This window comes from Enhydra lutris, unplaced genomic scaffold (genome assembly GCF_002288905.1).
Source record: "Enhydra lutris kenyoni isolate GAN:26980312 unplaced genomic scaffold, ASM228890v2 scaffoldscaffold8, whole genome shotgun sequence".
NCBI lineage: Eukaryota > Metazoa > Chordata > Mammalia > Carnivora > Mustelidae > Enhydra > Enhydra lutris.
Genome location: NW_019154092.1, coordinates 35,728,092 through 35,738,219, shown reverse-complemented (window position 1 = coordinate 35,738,219; position 10,128 = coordinate 35,728,092). Strand labels below are relative to the sequence as shown.

At 37.0% G+C, this 10,128-nt stretch overlaps 1 protein-coding gene across 2 annotated transcripts in view; it reads right to left on the bottom strand.

Moving 5' to 3' along the window:
• Positions 1 to 365: 365 nt before the first annotated feature.
• LOC111142649 (phosphatidylinositol 3-kinase catalytic subunit type 3) overlaps positions 366 to 10,128 on the bottom strand; it is a 143,760-nt gene continuing 133,997 nt past the window's right edge. For both annotated transcript variants that reach the window (XM_022495965.1, XM_022495966.1), the window contains one exon: positions 366 to 1,380. In XM_022495965.1, the coding sequence (XP_022351673.1) occupies positions 1,366 to 1,380 (15 nt within the window). In that variant the 3' untranslated portion in view covers positions 366 to 1,365. The remainder of the gene's footprint in view (positions 1,381 to 10,128) is intronic.

Below are 10,128 nucleotides of genomic sequence, written 5' to 3'. Positions count from 1 at the left end.
AAAAGCAAGATAGAGAATGGAGCTTCCAGCTCATGTGGACATCACTCTCTTATTATGCTTTGCAGAGATCTTTTCATCTTTTCTGGTTTTCAAATCGGCATGTATGTTTCACACAAACCATACTCCATGAGCCTCTAGGTCGTCTCCTAATTATGCGCTTCCTACCCAGCTGGGAACTCCACTCTAAAAAGGGCCAAACTCCCAGATACAAGGATGTGGTAACAAACAAACACTGCAATTAAGGGCATTCTTTGAAACCGTGCCTCCATTTAACTTTCTAATCTTTTCTGTTATTGCATATTAATATTCAGCACCAAAAGAATGAGATACTGTTTTTCTTCCAAAACAAAATCACATGACTATGCCACACATTAATATGCAAGGATTATGATAGAGTTACTCTTCTATTTTTGTATGTGCTCTTTTCCTAATGTTCCATGAGGCAAGGAAGCTAGATGAATTAGCAGGACTTTTAGTCTTAAAAGATAAGAAATCATTTTGCTTAAATCAGAAAGGATGTATTACATTAACAGGTCTAATAAAGCTATTTCAAAAACCTTTTGAAAAGTAAGTTTGCATCAAAAATGTATTTATTGCAGAAAGACAATTTATGCTTACATGTATGTGTAAAATTATCTTGGGCTCAACACTAAAAGCTGCTGTCATTATGACCTTTTGGCAAGTAATTCAGATTGCTACATTTACATATCCTGCTTTATGTACTTACAAGGTAGGAGAACTGTAAACTAACCATAGTTTTCAAATAAGATTTATATTTAAAAATGAGAGAAAATGACTGTCTTATTTGACGTACATGTAGTAATTGTTGAACTGTAAAAGAATGAGCCACAATATGTAAAACTTCAAGTATTACAACTTAAGCAAAAACAAACGTGAGTGGGGAGAGAGAGGGAAATGGCAGAGGGAAAGACAAACCAAAAAAGTCTTCTTGACTGAGACAATCCAAATTCATAACTACTGTTCTGATGTGAAGAGATTATTTTTTTTTTAAAAAAAGGACATTCCAAACTCAAAGACTAAAATATTTTACTATTTCAACATAAAATTCTTCCAGAACTCTTATAATATGTACATGATCCTGGAATAAATTTCTCACTTCTTAGCTTATTAACAATGTGTATATTTGAAAATAAATATATACAATATTTCAAAACAAACCCTTCGAGACCATATTTAAGCAATGACATCCAAAGAAACTGAATTCAGGCACCATGTAACATTTAGGATATATGATATCTTGAATATCAAATGTTCTCTTGTTACTCTGAAGTCTTCCTTATACAGAGGTTCCTTCTAAAGCAGTTTTCTTACAGAGCCAAGCATCCTGATGTGCCAAGCCCAATTTCATTTTCTCCAGTACTATAAAAAAAAGATAAACAAGTAGAAAGTAATTAACTTCAATTTCACAAAGAAAGACAAACAACAGAGTCTATAGTTCTAAAAAATGCTTAGTTCTTGGCATGACATTTTTAGCTACTGAAAAGCTGTTAACTTATTCCACAGAGTGCACCCACTTCATTCCAGAACTGATCTGGAATCAAATCAAAGACAGTAGTCCTGAAAGAACAAGGAGGCCCAGTCATGGATTGTGTGGTGGCCAACACATTAACAGTGTTTGATATTAAAATATCAAGTGGAAATGAAAGAAACCAATGTTTGTAGTACCTATTTTATGCTAGGCACCCCCACAGTTACCTCAGATATTGCTTATAAAGAGATGTGTAACACTGTACCTCTCTTCATTATTTCTCAAAATTAGCATTCAGTGAATTTCAGAGAATGCTACCCATTACTTCTGAGAACTGGCTAATATAAATTTAATCTGCAACAGTTAAAGGTTGTCTTTAACCTGTACGGATGCTGCCAGTCACCACTCTCAGTACGGACAACTCTTAATTGTTTGCGTGAACATAACTGAGTCATCCATAACTCATGCGCCACCTCGTTCAATAAAATATATGCTGGCAACATACTGGAGGAAATAAGAATGCTGGACATGGGCAACATAATTTTGTTTCCATTAACTTTACCTCATTATTACTCTAAGAAAAAACAATGAAGGGGGGAAAAAAAACCTCACTGACAAATATTTGTGGGTATGTGTGCATATTCATGTACATGTGTAAAAATGTGACAGATGTTGACTGATTTTAATCTGATACAATTTAAAGTGGTGATTCTGGCAATAATATGGTAAGATTCAGCTTTAATGCTTTTAAAAGGAATGTAATTTCTGATTTAAGAAGTTGTTTAAATATCTTCTAGAAGACAATATCAGAGAAAATAAAAATAAACTTCTCAAATGGTTGTTGGCATTTATATAAAATCACATACATTTATTTGGTGCCTACTATGTGCTAAGAATGGCTCAGGTTTTGCGAGAGTCCCTGTGATACTCAAGACAAAAAAAGCCTGAAGACATATACAGCTCATACACAGGGTCACCACTCATACACACACAAGTACATCCAAAAGTTGGGCAACGGGTGGGGAACTCATTCCAGGCAACAAGCAGAGGTGGACTGTTTGTGGGGGGTTGAGGGAAATATTGGGTATGAGAAAGAGCCATGGGGGTAAATCATCAGAGCTACAAAGAAGACTCTTCTTGAAGGCTGGTGGAAGATTACTGAAGTTGAAAATGCGGGTTAGAGCCAAACTGTGGAGGGTTCTCACAGACATGCTAGGAAGTCTAAATATCCTGGAAACAAGGAAATCCACACATGTGGATACGTGTGTTTGTATGTGTGGGAGAAACACTACTACTGAACACTCTAAGAGGTCACCTAAATACTTGTGAGTGTCTGTCTGCGGGGAAAAAAAATCAGTAATACTATGTACAGAGTCGGTCCCAAAACATTCAACTCCCTAATGAATTTATATAAAAGGGTTTGATTCAACAGAGGGGCAGGGAAACAACAGCATGACAACTAACTTTCCTAAAAGCAGTTAATGAAGCAAACAGACAAATCTTACCATGGATTATACTCAAGTGTTTGAAAACTTGCCCCACAGAAGACAAGGAAATTAAATCTCTACAGATAAAAAATAAACTGCAGGGCATTTTAGCTGAAAATTATGGGGCACTCTACTGACTGCTGCTATTACAGTAATTATTCTTAAGAATTTAAAACATTTGTAATGTCGCAAGTGCCTGTATGCTGTTTTTTAAACATGGCGGGTTCTGACGGCTACTCGCGCAGCAGGGCTGACTACAGAGCCACCCGAGAGCATGTGGGGGGCAATAAAATTCAGGACTGGCTTATGGCCAATGTGCAAAATAAACGTTACCCCACATTTATCATATTTATCTGGGATTAACTGGTTCCAATGACTCCTTTTTATAGCACACTCTCTTAGCTGTTTGCATAGCTGTTTGGTTTTGTTTTTTTCCTTTTGAGGGGCAGATGAAACATTAAGGGGAGAAAAGTTAAAGATCATTTTCTTAAATTTACAAGTATATTTTTTAAATCTCAACTCACAACAAAATCCACTCATCTCTAATAAATTAAAGCTTAAATATACGTATCAAGAAAAACATGATACAGAAACTACTATTCTACAACCTATGGTCTGGGTTTGAATCTGAACTTTTGTCCCACATAACCCTGAGACCATGAGTTATTTAATCTCAGCCTTGGTTTTTCTCTTCTGTAAAACAGGCCTGGTGATACACGCACAGGCGTGAGGATTAAACAAGGTTATACAGAGAAAGTTCTTTATGTAATTTCTCATACTTCTAAGTGTACAGTAGGCTGTAATTATTACTATTATTATTGTTTCTTTGTTGTTAATTTTTATTCCTCCCAGGGTAATTCAGATAAATGAGGAATAGATCTGGGACACAAAATGATACAAAATACTTTTGTATGATATAATGGTATTATGATAGTTATTTACTTAAGCCACTGGTCTGGGAATCATCTATGTCTTTAGAAAGTTATTAACTAAATTAAAAAGAAAAGCTTGGTTTTTGAGAAAAATTTCTCTTTGGCTAAAGAATTCAATACTTTTTGTTTTGTTCAATTAAATATTTTACATTGTTGTTTTTTATTCCTAATGATAAAATAAGGTACATAACATAAACTCAGAAATAATGCTCTATTCTCTTCTCCTAGGTTATTTTTTGCATCTCTGCGCTCTCAAAGTAGATCAGAGAGTAGAGCAGTTACAGACCAAACATCCTACACGGGGCTGAGGTGTTAGGGTCAGCACATAAAGGTAAAACAGGAACATAAACAAACAAAATTACTCAAACAAAACAAAATAAAAAAAACTCCTCAGAAGGCAACACATTACATATAGTCATCTCTCCAAAAGTTTAGAACAGGAAGCTTTTCCCCTACTACTAATGCAAAAAAAAAAAAAACAAAAAAAACAAAAAAAAAAAAAAAAAAAAAAACAAAAAAAAAAAACTAGGGTTTTTTTGAGCAGCAGAAGGGGCAGATGGATGGCCTGCACTTAGAAGCCCCCTTGTACAAAAAAACAAGAATCCCCAGTAACTGGAATCACACTCAGCATGGCAAGATGTCTTGTCATAGGAGACACCTGGGATCTGAAACATCCCTGAAGAAGCTTTTCTCACCTTTATTAGGACATATGCTATTCAAGAAAAACATCAGGCAGAATAACCACACTGTCTCCTTTCACTGTTTGTCTTTTAAATCACCACAAATATATATAGTTGAATTCTCTTCAGTTAAAGGCACATAATATATGACTGCACATTCATGTGCCTCTCTGCTCGGATCTGAGCTTTTCTCCCCTTGAACACCACGGGGGCTAATTAAGGATTCTTACCAAATGTAAAGCAGTAAGTGCTCCCAGTATCTTGAGCTGGAACTTCGGTAAACTTTCTGAATGCCGTCTGTTCTTACTGTTTTACTCAGTCTACAAAAAATACATCTCTAACCCTGGTTAATCTACCAAGACTCAATTAATTAGATCAGTATGTACTAAGATGAATGGAAACCACACCTCGCTCTTCAGCCTTCTCTCATCAATCAGTGGAGAGAGAGAGAGAGACAGGACAAAGCAGAAACAGAGAAGAAACAGGCTGTCATGTGAGAGATTACCAACCAAAGGCTAGTTTTAGAGCAGTAAATGACACAAACTAAGTGACCTCTACCTTTCTGTGCAGACAAGAGTAGAAAGCCCTTTAAAGATCATTTCAGTGGGGACAAGAGTTCTGATGATGCAATCTCAAAGACAATGACCTAAATAAAAGTGTTTTTCAGTGGAAAATTTGTATCACTAATAGGTGGCTGTTGCTAGGCAACAAATATTGCAGTGTTTAATCTCTACCCTTCCTAGGGAATGGTATGATGGAAGAAAATAAGCCTTTTCAGCATGCAACATAATAGTTGTATGTGGCAATTTTATAGTCTTCTTTTTTTTTTTTTTTTAAAGATTTTATTTATTCATTTGACAGAGAGATCACAAGTAGGCAGAGAGGCAGGCAGAGAGAGGAGGAAGCAGGCTCCTGGCCAAGCAGAGAGCCGGACGCGGGGCTCGATCCCAGGACCTGGGATCATGGCCTGAGCTGAAGGCAGAGGCTTTCACCCACTGAGCCACCCAGGTGCCCCTATAGTCTTCTTTTAGACTATAATTTCTTTGATGCTGAAACAACTACAATTTTTGTTAACATGTATCAATTACTTTACCTCCATTTTTAGAAAAATGTCCTACAATCCACAGTGATTAATAGAAATGCAGTAAAATTAGCCTAAATCAATTAGCAGTATACATCCTTATAAATGTTATGAGTGACTAAAAAAATAGATGTTGATCATCCAGATTTGCACATGCATGTCATTTATTCTAAGTATTACTTAGAAAATATACAGTCACTACTCAGAAAATATACAGCATCTAGAAGTGTCAGTTCAAGGAAAAAATAAACTGCAGAGATTCATTAAGAAATAGCTACGCTTCAGGGTGCCTGGAAGGCTCAGTCAGTTAACCAATTCTTGATTTTGACTCAGGTCATGATCTCAGGGTCCTGAGGGTCTCATTGGGCTCTGTGCTCTGGACAGAATCTGCTTTTCCCTCTCCCTCTGCCCTTCCCCTCATGCTCACTTGCTTGTTCACTATCTTTAAAATAAAATAATAAATAAAATCTTTAAAAAAAGAAATAGCTATGCTTTGTAATTTCTTAATTTGAAAAGACTTACATGAGGTTAAAACCGTATTTAGTATCTCCTGTAATCTTCAATGCCTAAACAAATTCCAATGAAATTAAACACCCTTGGGTTACTCTGATTTTGATATTGTTTCAGCTGCACAAGAGTGTAGGCACAAGTAATGAGTACAGGCAGTGGTGACTTATTTAAGGAAACCCAAGCATTGTCAAGTTCATTTTTTAGGATGTAGAATATTGTGGATATTCTGGTAAAGACTTGAATTTGGTAAGCTAGGAAACAACTTTTTATGTGGGTCAGCCCACCCATCTTTAAGCAGGGAAAATGTTAAAACTCACTTTTGTGGTTACAGTAGAGCTTATATAATGTTAAAAAATAGTGAAGTACTGTATGAAATACACAGCTCAAATAAATAAGGTTATTGTCCCAGATACGATTCTCTCTCACTGTAAAATGGAGCGCTGAGATATGATGATGTAAAAAATTTTGTCTATATAAATAGTCATGCTGTATTAAGTCTCCACTATTACCTATCTAGGATGACACTGGTGGTCTCTACATTGCTGGAATCATCCAGATGGTTGCTCTTAATTCATATTCATGCTGCTACAGCCTTGATTTTTTTTCTTTTTTTAAAGATTTTATTTATTTATTTGACAGAGAGAGAGAGCACAAGCCGGGGGAATGGCAGGCAAAGGGAGAGGCAGAAGCAGGCTGCCTGTTGAGCAAGAAGCCTGATGCAGGACTCAACCCCATGACCCTGGGATCATGACCTGAGCCGAAGGCAGATGCTTAACTAACTGAGCCACCCAGGCACCCCTTTATGGTCTTGATTTTAGATAAAAGTACTATTTTGTTATTAAGAATCTATCCTAGTCCGAGAGAATTTGTAATGACGAAGGCCAAAGTAATTTAAAATAACTATTTATCCAAGATTACCACATCTTATCTACCATTTTAATGAAGAACTAAAAAACAGAAACCTAATAAAGACTTAATATTTCTTTCCAGTAAATATAATCCTGTTAGTTCATGCTTATAAAATTATCTTTCCCAAGTCTAAGTTAAGAGTACATCCACCTCTATTACCAATTTATTAGCCATATTCATATTTTCTCTATGAATAGAAAAGGTATATGCGTTAACTCTTGGTTCTGAACAATCTTCGTAATTTAACCATCGGTGCTGAGGGTTTCATTTAATTTCAGTCTTGGCAATAGTCAAGATCAGCTTTATATGCAGAAAGCAATTAACCTTTGTGTATATCTCTGACAATAGATCAACTTTAGTTTCTATCTCAATGCCAATCACTTTACAGATGTGGAAACTGAGGCCCAGAGACATTGGTAAAGAAAGGTCCTTCTGTTACTACCTCCTTCAAATAAGATGTGGTCCCTTTTTTATCTAGCTTTTTCTCTCCTGTATTTTTAATACAAGGAATTTTAAAAAATAGTCTTTCTGGGGCACCTGGGTGGCTCAGTCAGTTAATCCATCGGACTTTTGATTCTGGCTCAGGTCATGGTCTCAGGTCATGAGATCAAACTCCACATCAGGCTCCCTTCTCACCAGGGAGTCTGCTTTAGATTCTTTCTCTCCCTCTCCCTCTAGCCATCCCATCTCAGTCAAAGGCACACACTCTCTCTTTCTCATAAATTGACAAAACAATTTCAAAACTAAACTAAAGTATACCACTAATTCAGGGGCACCTGGGTGCCTCAGTCAGTTAACCATCTGCCTTCAGATTGGGTCATGACTTCAGGGTGCTGGCATCAAGCTCCATGTCAGGCTCCCTACTCAGTGGTGAGTCTCCTTCTCCCATTCCTCCTCCCCCCTACTCGTGCTCACTCTCTCTCTCGCTCGCTCGCTCACTTTCTCTCTCTCAGATTAGTAAATAAAATCTTAAAATAAATAAATAAAGTATACCACAAGTTCATTCACAGACCTTGCATGAAAGCTCAAACTTTAAGCTAGAATGTATTAGATGAGTGGCAGCTGAGTTTTCAAGGATGCCATACTTAATCCCTCTCCAGAGTACATACTTCTCTTGTCCCTGAGAGCCAGGGCTGGCCTACTGACTTACTCTAAGAGGCCTGCTGCCCCCGATTTCACATTCCTTGGGGGGACAGCCATCATCATGTAGGAGAATAGCAGCCCTGGCTAGAGTAGGGAACAGTGAGAGAAGCAGAGACAGACTATCTAGATAGAGCAGCTCTAAAGTGAAGGTGTGTGAAACCTATTGGATCCTTCAGAAAAACCCAATCACCAGCTAAAAACCGCTGAATGAGTGAACCTACCTGACGTAACAGGAAACAAAAGAGCCATATAGGTGGGATCTGGCTGAAATCCTGACTGAAGAATCATAAATAATAAATCATTATTGTTTTTTGAGCTAGTGAGTCCAGGTTTGTTATACAGCTAAAGATAACCTGAAATGAGGTGTCAGGCAGCAGCGTTAATTTTAAGTGTGGAGTTTTAGCTCTATTATACAGTAAATGCTGAGGAACTAAAGGAGAAAATGAGAAACTTGAAGTATGCAAGAATAAAAACTCTTGAAGGAGAGAAATTTGTTCAGCTGTAATAAGGACAGAGCAAAAATGAAATATAAATGACCAACTCTGAAGGAAATGCGAAGACACAGAAGTTAGCTAACCTCAAGCATATTAAAACTATCTGAGTTTTAAAAAAGAAAAAAAAAGCGTGTACATACAAAAAGGGAGAGGGAAAGTAAGTGGATTATGAGGGCTGTGCCAGGGAAAGTTTCAGTAACTCCTAACATAATATAGCAGTAAGCAAGACACTGACAAGAAAACAAGTTTCAAAAATACTAGCTATGAGAGTCAAAAGATTTGGGTTCAAGTCTTGATTTTGTCCCTTGTAGACACATGACGTTAGCAAAGTCATTATCTCATTATTGGTTTCTATCCCTGATTGCTCCAAAATACCCTGCTGTGCTATATGGAGACTCGGATCTACCATTAGCTAGACAAATCACTTACCATCTGAATCAGTTTATTCCTTTGAGAGGTGACCGGTTAGGATTAATAACCTGGGAAGCAATCCCTGATTGGTCCCTGTAATATGACAGGACCCAAACTGGTGTTCTGGGAGAAGAAACTTTTTGTTAAGCCAGAAAAAGAGAATAAGCTAACATTTACAGGAAGAAACTCCTTTACATTCCTTGGATATTTTTTAAGTAGATAAAGCACTGTGCTAATATGTGAGTAACAGATAGAGCCCCGTCTTCAAGAAGTTTGTATTTTAGGAGTTATAAAAAAAAAGTATCCAAGTATCTATAATAGAAAGCAAAATATAACTGCAACTCATAATAAAGATAAAAGTCCTATAAATATCCAGAGGAAGATCAATCAAAGTGGCATTAAGAACAGATCTTAGACAACAGCTTGGATTTGGTAGGCAGAAGTTTACCAAAGATTCACTGAAGAAGATGGATATTCTATGCTGAATAAATGGCAGCTGCAAAGTAATCACAGAGACAGAAAAGAACAAAATATTCAGAGAGGTTATTAAGGAAACACCTTGGAGAGTAGCTTGGAATACAATATCCTAGAAAGCCTTGAGCTGCCAGAGAATGGACTTCACTGTTAAGCAATGGGGAAACACTGTATACCTTGAAATTTAAAAAGAAAAAAAAAAAAAAAAGACATTATTTTGTGAAAATATATCTGACTGGGATATTTAGAAGGATAAAAAATGCTTAGAGAAAAAAACTACTACAGAAGAATTACAAAGGGTTTTAGTTATCCAAGATATCTTAAAGAACAAAAAATGGATTAAGATGTTAGTCGGAGGGCACCTGGGTGGCTCAGTGGGTTAAGCCTCTGCCTCCGGCTCAGGTCATGATCTCAGGGTCCTGGGATCAAGCCCCGCATTGGGCACTCTGCTCAGCAGGGAGCCTGCTTCCTCCTCTCTCTCTGCCTGCCTCTCTGCCTACCTGTGATCTCCTCTCTCT